Raw genomic sequence first — 16,164 nt, forward strand, 5'->3', positions numbered from 1 at the left:
TTGCAGTCTTTGTAAAGATCAATTAATATCTGCACAGTCATAGTGTTTAACTTTGATGTGGAGCACAGTAATGCTTACATACTTAGTATGTACTACCTATGTTTTTATTATATTTCATGGAAAATAAAAGCTATGGTTTTAATCATTCTTAAATTGAATCAGCATCTATTATGGAATTTGAACTTGAGGTCGAAAGTATTGCATAGAGTAGGAATTCAACCATCTTTTGGAATTGGGGTTCAGTCGAGTTATTTTGTGAAAGTAGCTTACAGGAGCACTTATCACACTTATCACGATGCTCCTCCTTTTCTGCAAAAAAGCGTATTATCCCCCCCCATGGATTCCTTGAAGGGGTCCTATATATTGTCCACTATATTGCCATTATTATTGAAATAACAATTACGGTACATACAATAAAGGAGAAAAGAGAACCATTTTTCAGATAAGCACATGCTTAGGCTATAAAGTCGAGATTGTCCAAATATGTATATAAATGCAATGATATCTTCTTGTTTATTTCCACAGCATGCCAACCAAGGCCCAGCACAATTTAATCTGGATTCACTTTCTTCATGAACAGAAGTACAAACGAGATGGAATTTTGTTATGAATCTATTAATAGCTCGTGTCTGAAGCACATGAGGTCGCACAATGCAAAAGTACTTATGTATTTTTTTATGACAATAACCATTTTGTTCACAATATGTGGCAACCTTCTCATCATTGTCTCGATAGTTCACTTCAAGCAACTACATAGTCCAACAAATTACCTGGTTCTCTGCCTGGCCAATGTGGACCTGCTGCTGGGTGCCTTTGTCATGCCATGTAGCATGGTAAGATCTGTGGAGACTTGCTGGTACTTTGGGGAGATGTTCTGTAAAATCCACAGCAGCACCGACGTCATGCTGAGCACAGCTTCCATATTGCATATCTTCTGCATCTCCATTGACCGCTTTTATGCTATCTGCCACCCCTTAAAGTACAATGTCAAGATGAATAATCAGATTGTACTGTGGTTAACACTTACAACTTGGGGGACGTCGGCATCACTTGCCTTTGGAATGATCTTTCTAGAACTGAACATTCATGGAATAGAGTATTTCTACTATGAGCACATATACTGTGTTGGTGGGTGCACAGTCTTTCTTAACAGGGCTTCTGCTTTTGGTTCCTCTTTAATATCCTTCTACATCCCTGGATTTATTATGGTAGGAATCTACTGGAAAATATATACTGTAGCGAAAAGGCAGGCTGAGTCCATAAAATGCAGTCAGACGGGTGAAAACAATTCAAACCGAAAACTACAGAAAAGAGAGCATAAAGCTGCAAAAACTTTAGGAATAGTAATGTGTGTTTTTCTTATTTGTTGGTTTCCATTTTTCCTTTGTAACATAGTTGATCCGGTGCTGAACTATACCATCCCACCAGATATCATAGATGCTTTAGTGTGGTTTGGTTATTTAAACTCTGCTTTAAACCCTCTAATATATGCCTATTTCTACAGCTGGTTTCGAAATGCATTAAGGGTAATAGTTTCAGGAAAAATATTGCAAGCCAACTCATCAATGTTTAGACTGTACAAAGATGGATAACCTAAACAAGACTTTCACTAATTATTTTTGTAATAACATTTCAGCTACATTAAATTATGAACTGAACATCTATCATTGGCATTACTGTTTTTACAAACATTCAATATATTGTTTTCTGCCCCCTTTCTGCATTGTCAAGAAATCGAGAAGACAGGGCAATAAATATGAAATATCCTATTGTATCACTAGTACTGCTCTTGGATTGGAAATATGACTACCAAGTGTTGATACTATTCCGGCACTCATTACTCCTAGGATCACATATGTTATCAAACAGATTTGCAACTGAGGGATTTGCTGTCACAATCCACTTCCTAAAACCCCCCCGGCAGGTCCATGGGGCAGGAGGGGTCTCGGCTCGGGCCCCCAACAAGCTTAGGCATCCTTTGCCTAGGCCCTCTTGGGACCAGTCATGGCGCCTTTGGCGCCAAGCTCATACTTAATGAAGACTTGTGCTTGGGGACTACTTTATTTCAGTGCCAGTCAACATGGAGGCATCCACATAGCTTGGCTCCTTGGAACCAAGCTATGCGGTATAGTGTTTTGGGTGTGGTGGCCTAGGGACTATTTTACCTGGACTACTTTCTCGATGCTATTTAAACCACACCCGCCTTGGATAACACGCTTTGCGTTACATTGCAATCCTGCAACGTGACGCTCATCGTGTTCAGCTGCATCTGCGAACCTCGGAAGAACAGCATCTGAAAAACAAAAGGACATCGTTAATAGCAGCAGCTTACTTGTGATTCCACCACAAGCTGCCCTCGGCTCCTGCAACCAGCATCCAAAGAACACTGAGCCTCCCGGACTGTCGGATCTGCAAAAAGAAGAGAAAAAGGACGTTAGACCTTTTACAATTGTGCCGGCAGCTTACCTCACGAGTCGCCCTTCGACCATCATCGCCTTGGGACTTCTTGCTCCGGGTGAGCACCGCAACCTACGGGAACAAAAGACAACAGGTTAGCAAAGGCAAGGCATCATAGCACTGCGCATAGCGCCTACTTACCGCATCAGGGCGCTCTCGAACCACCATCACCTGCCGGCGAGTCCCAATTTAGCCAACGTTCCACAGCGAACTTCCGCGCACCTAAGGAGAGAGAAAAGACATTATTTAAATCCAAGAAAGGCATACAGTATAACAGTAATAAGACCTACCTGAAAGACTCTAAAGGGCCTGCATCAGTGAAGTAACTAGATCGCACTCGCCCACAAAGGACAACGCGTCCCTGCCAAGAAGGCAGGACAGAGAGCACACCAAAACCCATAACAAGGTGAGGAAAGGTCCGGGGAGGGGCTGCGGGCATACGGGGTGTTGGGAGGCTCTTACCCAGTTGCCCAGTCTTGAACATTGCCCACCTGTTTTCCAGGCAGAACCTCTCCGCTGATTATACCTGGGAGCGGCTGAGAAGGATACCAGAGTCCCCACAGCTGAGTGGCGTCCCAGTGGATACCAGGTGAGCGTAACATTTACAACCATGAGCAGACTTGGATTTGGTCCTAGACAAGATCTAGGAGAGTGAGAAATCACACAAATTCTGTTTTTGGAACATTATATTGAGCAAAGTTAGCCATATTGAGGCGCCAATATATTCTTTACAAGAGTAGGAAACTCCTTCATGCATAGACCCTTTGTGATGAAGGACTTCTTTAAGGGGAAATAACACCTTGCTGTGTTCATCATTGCTCTTCACAACTCTACAAGAGATGGAAGACACATTCACCATGTGACATTCCCCTGCCAGAATGTGACATTTTTCCCACTGATTAGGATGGAGTGATTTTGGAAGGATATCAAGTTAACAGTTTATCACAAACACTGAGCATGCAGTAAACAACGAAAAGTGTTGGGCCACACATTGTGGAAATGCTCCATTAGCAAAACTTAATAGGGACTGTGGCAATCCCACTGAACCACTTGCAATACAATCAAACAAAGAATTGATAAGTGGTACATCTTGTTGGAGATGGCAGAAAGAATCACCTAATTGCACTTTCATATGTTTGAGAGGGAGAAGGTGTGACTCAGTAATTGTGATAGAAATTCGCTATAAGTGCCTCCTTAATTACGTCCATGATACAGAACTGAAGAACCTCATACATTACACTAGACAACTAACAAAGAGGAGCAGAGGTGTTTGAATATTGTGACTTTGGAGGAGGAAACATATCAACTAAAAGTCCATAATGTGGCTTGTCCCACAAGACAGAACATCTTGCAAACCATCCCTCTGCCTTACCTACGTATGACCATGGATGTGTGCAGCTTCTCTTGTAAAATGATCTTGTTGAGGGCCCACATATCTGGCTCTTGGCTGTATCAGTCTTTTGCCACTTCTGCTCATAGTTAACAAATGATTGTTTAAAGAAATTCTTGCAATTGTGAAAAGATTAGTGAACATTCAATAATGACAAATAAGATTGACATTCTATCATTGCATTATTCTAATTAAGGCATCTAGATTTTAATTTATATGCAGCTGAAAAACACATTCAGTAGTTCAACAGAAATTCCTAAATACAGTAATACGTTAATATAATGCCAACAATACTCTTTTGGAATCACACACCCGGATGACAATATACAGTAAGGTAATTTATTCTGTGAGTTTACATGGAAGCAGATAGGACCCTCTGGTTCTAGATATAGTTCTGACAGGTTTAAGTGATCTTCAGAGTAATGATATTCACATTTACGTATTGGTTAGAACTCTGCCAATTCCAGTGTATCTCAATGCTGACACCATTGTGTCATATTCTATTAATCAGACCTTTAAAACAAGATTAATAGTTGAAATGTTTCATGTAAATAGATATGGTTATGATGGTTAGGCTTGTGCCAGCTGACTGCTGGTGTTGCTGTCATCACATTTTGTTCTGCCCATCTCAGGATATAGCATCTTTGAAACTTGATCTTCATGTACTAACTTGCCACTAAGTATCGCAGAAGGCATAGCTTTGTCATCAAAGTCTTTTGGTGGTTCTTTGTCACTACATTTCCCTGAGTTTGCAGTTTTGATTCACACATTTTATGCAGTTCTTTGGCACTATGTTTCCCAGAATGCACAGTTTCATACTTCCAGCTTTAATAAAGTTGTTGGTCAATACGTTTCCCAGGATCTACCATTCCAAATCCACTACCTTTACATAGTTTTGTTCATTATGTGTCCACGGGTGTGCAGCTTCAGCTTCAGATTGTCGTCTCAGCTCTCTTGCAGCACTCATGTTTATGCAAAATGACAATCTTTGTCAGGAAACCAATACGAATTTTCAACAGAAGTTCCATGTGAAACTACTCAAATGATGTGGTGTTTTTTCACATTCTCTGCTTTGTGAAACACATTCAACCTTTGCAGAAACAGACATCATTCCAGTCCATAAATGTAACATCTCTGAACTTATCCTTTCATTGGGTAGGATGACAAAAACAAAGCAGATGTTTTAGGATTTTCACATGGAACTTTAATTGAAACATTGGGCTTGGTTTCCGTCCAAGAAAGTCTTATTGCATGACCAGAAGTTCTGGATAGAAGACAGCAACCCAGTTTAATTATTAGATATACATGTTGCTCACCGGGCCCTCAAGCACCAACCTTACGCTTGTATGTGTTCTGATTGTCAATACTTATTGTACAGTTTCAGCTTCCCAGATTTTGCGATGTTACCACGTTTCACAGGTTGCAGGGTTTAAGATTCACAGACTTTACGTAGTTCTTTGTCACTATGTTTTCCAGGATTTAGCTTAACATTTATAGGTTTTCCGTAGTTCTATGTCACTGTATTGCCAAAAGCACAATTTCAATGTTCTCAGTCTGTCACTACAATTCACTACAGGTTTCTCGTTAAAGGAATGATAAGTGTCTCTGAAGCTTTTATTCTCTATATCTTTCTTAATTTAATAGCTGCTCCCTTTACTTCAGACTGTCAGTACTGGGAAACTATGTTTCCCTTAGTCTTTGACTATGTTGCCATTTCTTGGTAACTGTTTAACAGTGCACAATGTACCTTCCAGTTTTATAGCTCTAGACACCCTCAAAGGATTTTTTGGGTGATTGGACGAGTGTTCCTGGGACGAACTGGTGGCAGCAGTTACTTTTTATAAGTGTTTTACTTCTTTTTCCTTAATCACATCACATTTACCGCAGTTGGTTCAAGACTGTGACCAGGTCTGAAAAATGGCCGAGCCACAAAGGGGCTGATTCATGGAATTATTTGCGCTGAAAAACAGTGATTTGTGCGCCATTCTGCCCGCAAATCCCAGTTTAACAAATGGCGATTTGCGGGCAGAATGGCGCCCAAATCCCTGTCTTTCGGCGCAAATGATTCCATGAATCAGCCCCAAAGTCTTTTGTTCTGTCCCATGGCCATTTTGTCCCTTGCCTTCACCCAGGTCTAGTAACCCGAGTTATCCTTATTTGGGCATGCAGCCTCCCGCGAAAACCGATCTCTTTCGCAGGCTTCTGCCCATCACATGTGTGTGCCCAGGAAGCGGGTTGGGACTGTCTGGTCCCAATCCACACTACTGGTGCAAGGATGTCTGGAGTGCCTGAATTACTGAGACCACCATGGACCGTGATTGGTCCACGACTGGGATGCCTGCATGAGAGCAATTTTCGATTGGAAGTCCTCGATTTTGGCACAAAGCTAATCTTGGATAAGGTTGCTAACCCTTGAAAACTAAAAAAGCACTAGAAAGAATGGATTGGATAAAAACCAATGAAGGAATGCGTAGCCAATCTTTGGCAAACTCGCTCTCACTGTATGATAAGAAACTGGGGTTTGTTCCAAAATATCTTAAGACATTCCCAGACTGGAGGGCAAGACAACATTTCCTAAGGGTTTGTTTAAACCTAGTGCATACTGGAGAGGTTCTCACTAAATGGGGGAAGAGGTAGGATGCTCAAAAATTGTGTGCTATTTGTAAAGACACTCGGAAGCAGACTTTAAGACATTTACTGATGGAGTGCGATGGTACTTGGGATACAAGAGCAACCCGTCTACAAATATTTGTGGATAGAGAGGATGGTATTTTGGCAGATATGTTTTGGGACAGATTGATTGCTGGCCATGAGACAGCGCTCACGATAAAGGTGAGACAAGTTCTTCAAAAATGTAATGGTATTACATAAGATTGACTTTCCCTTTGTTTTTCCTGTTTTCTTTTTCTTGTTCTGGTATTTTCGTTCTATGACCTCTACAATATGCCCTGATTAGTTTGGATGGTAAATACTGTGGCTTGGTTGGGTTGGGAGCTAGTCTAGTTTGTTTTAATGAGTACATTATGTTTGTGTAAAGATGGTAATTGATAGTAATATGTAGATGTTGTTTTATTTGAAGTTGTGTAAAAACCAAATATGGTTAATGCACAATAAAAAAAAAGAGATAAGGGAAGGGGCTCTGGTCGATCACCTGAGTTCTCCCCGAACTATAGAAGGAGCCAAGTATCCTGCATGAAGAAACAGATTTGTGAAATCACTGGAGACGCACTAGAAGGTTTTGGCACCCTTCGCCCTCGGCTCTCCTGTCGGACCCCTGTTTTCTTCATCGATCAAGAGGGCCTGCCAAGGGGCTTTGACCCTATGTAGTAGTGGCAACAACTACTCGTGGTGCCCCCTGCTTACCCACCGAACAAGCCCCCCCTGCTTACCCACTGAACAAGCCCCCTTCAGACATGTTCCTGGGCCATCCAGTGAACTGTCCAGCTCTTCCTCATGGTATCCCGAAGAACCGCAGCAGTCTCGAGTTGAAACCTGGAACTTGGGAGATTGCTTGCTTGTGGTCCCATGCCCTCTCCCGCCAAATTTCACAGGCCTAGCTTCTCTAGGACCCGAATTAGCAGAGTGCATAACCCGGCCCGCAGCTGTGATTTCTGCGTCACTACCTGTTGGTGACGGTCGCTGTAGGTGCCTTGCTGTTCTGCTCTCTTGTGCCCTGAAGCCTGCTGCACCAGATCTTTCTTCATACCTGAGAGCCGGAGCACCGCAGAACTGCAGGACTCAAACCTACTAGCGACCCTGACTAAACTGGCAAAGTTTGGTTTGGACTGTGCCAAGGGTAGGTGAGTACTTGCATCACTTACCGGGGTGCCCCCTGGCACAACCGATCACTTTTACGCAGTGGTCGAAGTGAGCGGCAGCGGTCGGGAGCGGTGCTCCTCTACTTTTTTAAATTACCTTTTACAGCTCCTATACTTTTATTTTAAAAAGAAACCGTTCCGGAATGGTTAGGTTTTAAAATAAAAGTGTAGGAAGAAATTGAAACTTGCACTTTCAGTGCACTGCACTGAACATTCCCTTGAACAGCAGGTGCAAGTGTTTGGGGTGCGTATGATGTGTGGGAGGGGATGTGGTGATGGAGTTTGTGGGGAGTGGGTGCAGGCCAGCAGGGAACATGGTTCCACTACTTCTTTTCGCACACTTCGACCACTGCTTTTATGCACAAATATCCCTTAAAAGGTATTTGTTCTTGGCTGGGTTAGCCTGCACTCCCTAGCTATTCTCACCTTTTGAAAACTGCTCTGCCGCCAAAGGACAGGTCCTACTAGAATAGTGGGAACCAATTCTCCATCGCCTCAAGCCCCTTCCTGACTTGCTACAGCCCTCCCAAGAAGACCCACTTTTTGCTTTCTCCGCGCGATTGTGAGTTTTTACCCACAACTGTACTGTTGAGCACACCGCTCCTCTCTTCTTCGGGCTGGACTCGAAAGTTAGAAAACGACTCCAAAGAATTGTCTAATGCTACTAGTGTGTTAACTCAACCCTCTCTTTACAGGTTGTGGATGTGTTTTACTTCTGTGTCACATTAGGAAACATAATGTATATATGTTATCAAGGATTTTGTGTGATAACTGTTTTCATACCTAAAGTTTACTTTCTGTCTATTGGTCCGGCCAACAATAAATGTATAGATATTTTTCATATACACTTGTCTAAGAGTAATTTGTTGTTCGTTACTGTGTGTGCTCATTGTGGGCTTCCGATCACTCTCACCCCTCCTGAGACTTAGTCTTGACCACCTGTCAAGTTACCTAGATTGGTCTGCTTTGTCCAGAAGGTTCCCACTAAACCGAAGGTGGCCGCCTAAACTTCTGCCCACTAGATCAGAGTTTAGAAATCCATCTTAACAGAGAGGAGGGATGGAATGCAACTCGCATTTCTGCCACTCCCTTCCTCTCGGACATACAAATGCTCCTGCATCTGCGCCGGTGTGGATTTTCATACTGGCGCAGTTGCTGGCGTTCCCTATGAGGTCCGTCTGCTTTATGCACTATGTGAGACAGGCATGGTGTCAAGTGAGACACAGACTCAAAGGTGTTTGTTTTCAAACCTTTATTTACTAAGGTTCAATGGTTAGTGTAATGCCTGTAATGCCTGACTGGCCCCAACTCTAAAGGGATGGTTCCCTAAACTGACTGCACTGACCGTTCCCTTGAACAGCAGGTGCAAGTGTTTGGGGTGCGTATGATGTGTGGGAGGGGATGTGGTGATGGAGTTTGTGGGGAGTGGGTGCAGGCCAGCAGGGAACATAGTTCCACTACTTCTTTTCGCACACTTCGACCACTGCTTTTACGCACAAATATCCCTTAAAAGGTATTTGTTCTTGGCTGGGTTAGCCTGCACTCCCTAGCTATTCTCACCTTTTGAAAACTGCTCTGCCGCCAAAGGACAGGTCCTACTAGAATAGTGGGAACCAATTCTCCATCGCCTCAAGCCCCTTCCTGACTTGCTACAGCCCTCCGAAGAAGACCCGCTTTTTGCTTACTCCACGCGATTGTGAGTTTTTACCCACAACTGTACTGTTGAGCACACCGCTCCTCTCTTCTTCGGGCTGGACTCGAAAGTTAGAAAACGACTCCAAAGAATTGTCTAATGCTACTAGTGTGTTAACTCAACCCTCTCTTTACAGGTTGTGGATGTGTTTTACTTCTGTGTCACATTAGGAAACATAATGTATATATGTCATCAAGGATTTTGTGTGATAACTGTTTTCATACCTAAAGTTTACTTTCTGTCTATTGGTCCGGCCAACAATAAATGTACAGATATTTTTCATATACACTTGTCTAAGAGTAATTTGTTGTTCGTTACTGTGTGTGCTCATTGTGGGCTTCCGATCACTCTCACCCCTCCTGAGACTTAGTCTTGACCACCTGTCAAGTTACCTAGATTGGTCTGGTTTGTCCAGAAGGTTCCCACTAAACCGAAGGTGGCCTCCTAAACTTCTGCCCACCAGATCAGAGTTTAGAAATCCATCTTAACAGAGAGGAGGGATGGAATGCAACTCGCATTTCTGCCACTCCCTTCCTCTCGGACATACAAATGCTCCTGCATCTGCGCCGGTGTGGATTTTCATGCTGGCGCAGTTGCTGGCGTTCCCTATAAGGTCTGTCTGCTTTATGCACTATGTGAGACAGGCATGGTGTCAAGTGAGACACAGACTCAAAGGTGTTTGTTTTCAAACCTTTATTTACTACGGTTCAATGGTTAGTGTAATGCTTGACTGGCCCCAACTCTAAAGGGATGGTTCCCTAAACTGATGTTTCTAAAGGCCGTCGCCGTCTAATAGTCCAAAATAAAAGTCTATCTGTGTCTAAACCTATGTTTGCCCTCAATCTTTACAACAATGGGATAGGAAGTCTTTAAGAAGGAAAATAGTGTTTCAACAGAAAATTGGAAGCTAAAGTTGGTTTGAGGTGGTCTTCTCACCAGGTGTAGTTTAGTCAATGTCCCAAAAATGAGTTCAATTAAAAAAAAGCCCTGTTCATAAGACCTTCTCCACAGAGTCCTTGCAGTGGTTTCAAACACCTTAAGTGTCTTTAGGTCCCCTGGGTTCCCTTCTCCAAGCTTCAACGTGTTCAAGTTCCAAACACCACAAAAGAAATATTTCACAGTTCCTTTTGAAGTTTCTCAGGGTTCCCTTCCCCAGCTTCAATCCTTTCAACACTACAAAAACAATAAGTCTCCAACTTGGTTGGGCCTCTCAGGGTTCCCGTCCCCAAGCTCAGGCTCCTTTTCGGTTTCAAATAAAAGCTGAACTTGTCAGGATGTACCTTTCCTTTTAAACACAGTTCTTTTATACACACTTCACTTGTGGGGCACAATCAGAGACTTTCAAAAACTGCCTGGTTCTTTGCTCCTCCTAGGCATGACCACTCTAATTTGTATCCACACTCTTTATTCCTGGCTCTTCCTTCTTAAACCTTTCACCTACAGGTGTTTCCTGTACCCCTCCTTGGTCTCCTTTATTTCTTGTTCTTTTTTTCTTGTGCACACTTGCACCTTCCTTACTTTCTTGTACAGTCTTGTACCCTTCTTGCTTTCTTGTGCACACTTGCACTGTCTCTCGCTTGTTTTCACCTTTTTCCGGTGCCGCTGGCACCTTCCTTTCCCTTCTCGTGCCTCTTGCATGCTTCTCTTGTTGTTTCAGTGCTCACTTGTTATATTATGTTATGTTAAGTTATCCATTTCATACCCCCAAGGGTACAGCACAACTAACGCCTGAAGACAACTTGGCGCTACCAAACTTTAAGCACAACTACATTAGCATAACGGCTGCTATCAGAAAAGCAACGTTTTTAGTAAACGGCGAAACTGCAGGTGGGGCACTGTGGCACGCAGTGTGATAGGGAGAGCATTCTTGAAATAAGGAATCTGTCTTTAGACCGGAGGGAGCGGCTGGGCACATAGGGACGGAACTTGTGCTGCAAATATTCCGGACCCACAGCATAGAAGGAGGCACGATTAACTAGGCACATAGCTTTAAAATGCACCCATTTTGCCACAGGGAGCCAATGGAGAGCACAGAAACCGGGCAAATGTGCCCTCTAAAGGGAATATTAGTAGCCAACCGTGCCGCAGCATTTTGCAGAATCTGCAGGCGTTGGAGTCAAAACAGAGGTTGTGCCAGATACAATGAGTTACAATAGTCGATCCGACTAAGGACCAAAGATGCAACAACTAGGCACGAAGGTGCTGAGGGATTAACTGCAGCACCTTTCTCAGAATCTTCAGCTGTAAATGGCCAGCCTGACAGATTGCATGCATCTGAGTAGCCATGGACAGGGAGGCCAAATATTTGACACCTAGATTTCTGACCACTGCGACAGGAAGAGGAAAGAGTCCAATCGACAGCGGGCAAAAAGAGGGAGTCCAGAATGAAAATGGCAACCTAGAGCCAACCACCATGACCTCGGATTTGTCTTCATTCAATTTGAGCCAGTTGCAGCCATCCATCTCCCCACAGCCTCCAGACAGTCCTTTAACTGGGTGGCCAGGGAGGGATGAAGAAGATCAAGGTGCACTATGATTTGGGTTTCATCCACGTACAAATAACATCTAAAGCCGTGAGCGCGGATAAGAGCAACTAGCTGCTGGATATACATTTTAAAAAAGGTAGGTGAGAGGGCAGAGCCTTGAGGAACACCAGAAGCCAAAGGCGCAGAAGGAGATCAGAAAGGGCGAAGAGACACCGACTGGGAGCAATCAGAGAGGAATGAACCAAACCAAGATAGAACAGTACCCTAGATCCCAGCTGCTGAGAGTCGATTAAGAAGAAGGCAGTGGTCCACGGTGTCAAAAGCTGCCGACAGATCCAAAAGAATCAGCGCTGCCACTCCGCCGTGATCGGAGATAAGTGTCAAATCATCCAGCACAGAGACCAATACCGACTCTGTGCCTCTTCCTGGCCAGAACCCTAACTGAAAGGCATCGATAAGACCTGATTCTTCACAGAATCTCCCAAGCAGGGGTGCAACCAGTGACTCAGCAGCTTCATGAAGAAAGGAAGGAGCGATATTGGGTGGAAATGTTACGGAATTAACGGATCGAGGGAAGGCTTCTTTAGTAATGCAATAACCAAGGCATGTTTTAGATCCGAAGGAATCATGTCTGTAGAGCAGGACTGGTTGATGGCTGATACAACATTAGTGACAATAGATGGGAGGATTTCTTTCCAAATATGCAATGTAATAACATCCGTTGGTGAGGAGGATTTAATTTTTTCGTGGCTACCAGAATCTCAATAGTGGAGAAAAGAGGGAACAGGTCCCATAGAGGAGCCAGGGTGGCAGGGGTCTCCTGAAGCATCAGAATGGATGAGAGAACTGCAGGTTCACTAGTCCTGCACCTAGTCTGTGTGACATGATCATGAATATTAACAAGCTTGTGGATAAAGAAATCTGCCAAAGAGTTACAAAGGTTCTGAGAATGAGGAAAACTAGAACATGGTGGAATGTTAGAGGACAGGGAGCGGATAACTTTAAACAGTTCTTTTGGTTGATTAATTGAATTTTCAATTTGTTGGGCAAAGAAGTTACATTTGGCCTTACTGATGGCCAGATGATATTTAACGGTGGCAGCACGGAACAAAGCCCTATCACACATGGTACAGGAGGGACGCCACTTCCATTCAGCTGGGCTACGCATAAGGCATAGTAATTTAAGATCATCATTGAGCCAAGGTTCAGACCGCCAACCACGAATTTTAATATTTTTAATGGGGCGAGTAAATCTGCAGTAGACAAAAATATCTGAGAAAGGGAGGATAGCTCCAAACAGGAAGTGTACCTACATACTTTGTTAATATGCGAGATGATCAAGGAGCAGTCAACTGACCGCCAGCTGCGCTTCCAAACACTTTGATTACGTGGAACAGGAATACAGTCAGCAAAACTATATGTGAATGGGACAATAAAGTGGTCCGACCATGTGACTCTATAATTACTGGACATTACAATGTCATTAGTCTGGGCAAAAATCATATCAAGACAATTACCTAGAATGTGAGTTAGCGACCCCTAAATGATGTCCCTGGTCTCACCACCTGCCCCTCAGACATCCTTGGGCCGGCACAGGTCCCAAGGGAACAAGCACTTTCCTGGACGCCTCCAGCAGGATGTAGGCAGCTTCACTGTGGCCCCTTGGAGACACGGCTCCCTCGCCATGCTGCAGCCCCTCACAAACACCGGGCCAGCGTATCAGCACGCCATTCTCCTCCAGCCCTCAGCTCCTGTCAGTCTCTGCTCCTTGAATTCTCTGGTCCAGGCAGCATCCCCAGCTCGCTCATTTCCTTGTGTGAAACCACACCTTTAATAGTGGGAAAAATAATCAAGTGGAGTCAGGTGTGAGTGGTCATTATTAAATGTCTGACTTTATTAGTGGAACTACTTGAGTTCTTTCTATGATAGTTTTCCCTTACTGTCCCCATGTTGTTTCTGTGGGTAATATTTACTGCTCTTAGTTGCCTCCTCCTCATCTCAGTATTTTTTTGGAAATGGGCAGGGGGAGATAGGGTGAGATTGGAAATACCCCATTAAGGCTGAGGGAGAGTAGGTTGGTGTATTGTTGGGACTGGGGGAATTACATGTCTCGCCCTTGGGTATCGTCCTCCGAATCCCTTGTGACCCTCCACACAGGTGATCCTCCCTCGCTTGTTCACCCCAGGGTCTGGATCCAAAAGCAATGGCCCTTCCCAGGCCACCTGAATGGAAGATCCTGAGGAAGTAGGAGGGAGAATACTGTTAGGTTTCTCACAACTAGCATAAACCAGGCAGACCCCATAGGGATTCATTGTACACGCTTCCGGATCGTGTACAATTGAAATTAAACCCTCTCTGACATGCACGCATTGGTAAACAGTGTTCCCAGTTGAACCTAAACCCTCCAGAGGGTTTCATTTAATTTGTGAGCACTGCTTGCCCTGCGAGCATGGCAAGCGGCTCTCACAAAGTAAACGCTGCCAGGCATGCCAGCAGGCTATGCAGCGTTTACTCACTTTGTAATGCAGAGTACAAATGTGAAGGGTAAAGGCTGGCATGCATGCTTGTACGTGACCTTTTTCCCTTTACATTTGCCCTCTGCAGTGCAAATTATGAAAATGTGGCAGCAGGAGCCTCTTACGTTACAGTGTAAACGTAACATCTCCCCACAATAAAATTACATTTTTACAGAAAATTAGCCCCTATTCGGTTTATTCCACTACCGTTCTCCCTGATTGCAACTGCTACTAAAGGCCGGTATCTCTTAGCGGTCTCAAATGTTCATCCTTACTGATGCTAAGGTTACCAGTATCTGATATCACCTGCAGGCCCCACAATCAACTTGGCAGCCACAATGTCTCGGCTGTCCTCAGGTTGGCATGCTCGTGCAGATTCCTCTTCCCAGCTTGGCCTTCGTGAACTTCTGAACCTGTTTCAACTTAACAATCTTATCTGTCAGTTTAACGCCTGTTTTTAAATGCAGAAGCACCACAGATGCTTTATGATGATAGGAAGTGAAGACAGACTTCCAGCAGTTGTAAGTGACATTTTAATATCTCACCTTTTTTCTTACAAAATAATTGTTTCTCAGCATAAAAAGCTAAATGTTTGTGGCAGAGTGCGGCGAGTGCAGTTGTCGGCAGGACAAAGTTTGCACAGTTTCTTGTTGCCTGGAAAAAGGACTTTGGTGTAACACCCTGCTGGGAGCTAAAACGCGGACTCATGCGCAGAGTGTGCCGAGTGAAGTTGTCGCCAGTTGAATGAAGGTGAAGACGCTCGGGTGTGTGCTGGAGCACATAGGTATGTGTTTACCCTCAGATGTATTACCTTACAAGTAACACGGTTCCAAGAGAACCTGAGATTGGAAACCCTCAAACTTATTATGGATTTTTTAAAACACAGTACTGCATCGGGAAGGAATACTGTCCCCATAATAGGAGAAGATCCAATAAACTGGACACCATCTATAAATCATTCGCCTATGGGGTTGATAGACGCTCTTCCGTCAACATCAGAATTACTTGAATTTCAAAGCATGAGCCAGTTGGGTCCAGTTGGGATAGTATGATTCAACCTGCAGAGGCTGTGACGCAGAGTACATCCATGTCAAGTAAGACCAAACCCAGCAGTAAGAAAACAAAAAATCCAAAGTCGAAAAACAAATAATAGCGCTTCTTCAAAATTCTCAAAAGCGCTATTTTTGAATGCAAGGTGAAAGAGAAGGCTGGCTACAGTATCAATGCAAGAGTCAGAAAGGATGTGATCTCTGCTCTGACAACGGTGGGAGCCCTAAGTTCAACACAGACTAGTAATGTCTAAAGGTGAAAGAGAAGGCTGGGAATTCTGTGAGAGTTTCTCCAAAAATCGAGACCCTGTGTCGACAGACAGAAAGCTCATCTCAAACAGAATTTATATTGTTATCTACGGCCTCTGAGAAAATAACTAGTCAAACGGAGAGTGTCAGCGCAACCATGAACACACGGCAGATGCAGACACAAACTGAGGCAGTGGGGCAGGTACCCTCACTATTCATGTTTAGGTCTAATGGTGAACCAAACTAATGTATAGAAGGTTGTAGTGAGGATATATGAAGATGGCAGGTCTGTAGTCCCGCTCGTCTTTTGGATCCCTCTTCATGCAATCATGTGCAAACCAATATTAGTCGGAGGGCTGCTCAGAGGGAGCTTTGGACTACAGTTGACAAGATCCAGAATCTTGTTTAACAGAGGGAACGTGTTGCGGCTATTTCATGAAATCCCCTCCTTGTGTCTTATTACATCGCAAGATCTGGCTTTAGTGGACTTTATTACGCCAAATAGA

At 43.9% G+C, this 16,164-nt stretch overlaps 1 protein-coding gene across 1 annotated transcript; it reads left to right on the forward strand.

The window, feature by feature from the left end:
• Window positions 1–593: 593 nt before the first annotated feature.
• Window positions 594–1,592, forward strand: LOC138452898 (trace amine-associated receptor 1-like). The gene has a single exon (XM_069605244.1). It carries the CDS (start codon window positions 594–596, stop codon window positions 1,590–1,592), a length of 999 nt encoding a protein of 332 aa, XP_069461345.1.
• The last annotated feature ends 14,572 nt before the right edge of the window (window positions 1,593–16,164 follow it).

Source organism: Ambystoma mexicanum, chromosome 4p (genome assembly GCF_040938575.1).
Source record: "Ambystoma mexicanum isolate Mex_15411 chromosome 4p, UKY_AmexF1_1, whole genome shotgun sequence".
NCBI lineage: Eukaryota > Metazoa > Chordata > Amphibia > Caudata > Ambystomatidae > Ambystoma > Ambystoma mexicanum.

What these genes read in the sequence shown, in the direction of transcription:
- LOC138452898 (XM_069605244.1), top strand. Translation starts at nt 594, where the DNA reads ATGGAATTTTGTTATGAATCTATTAATAGCTCGTGTCTGAAGCACATG.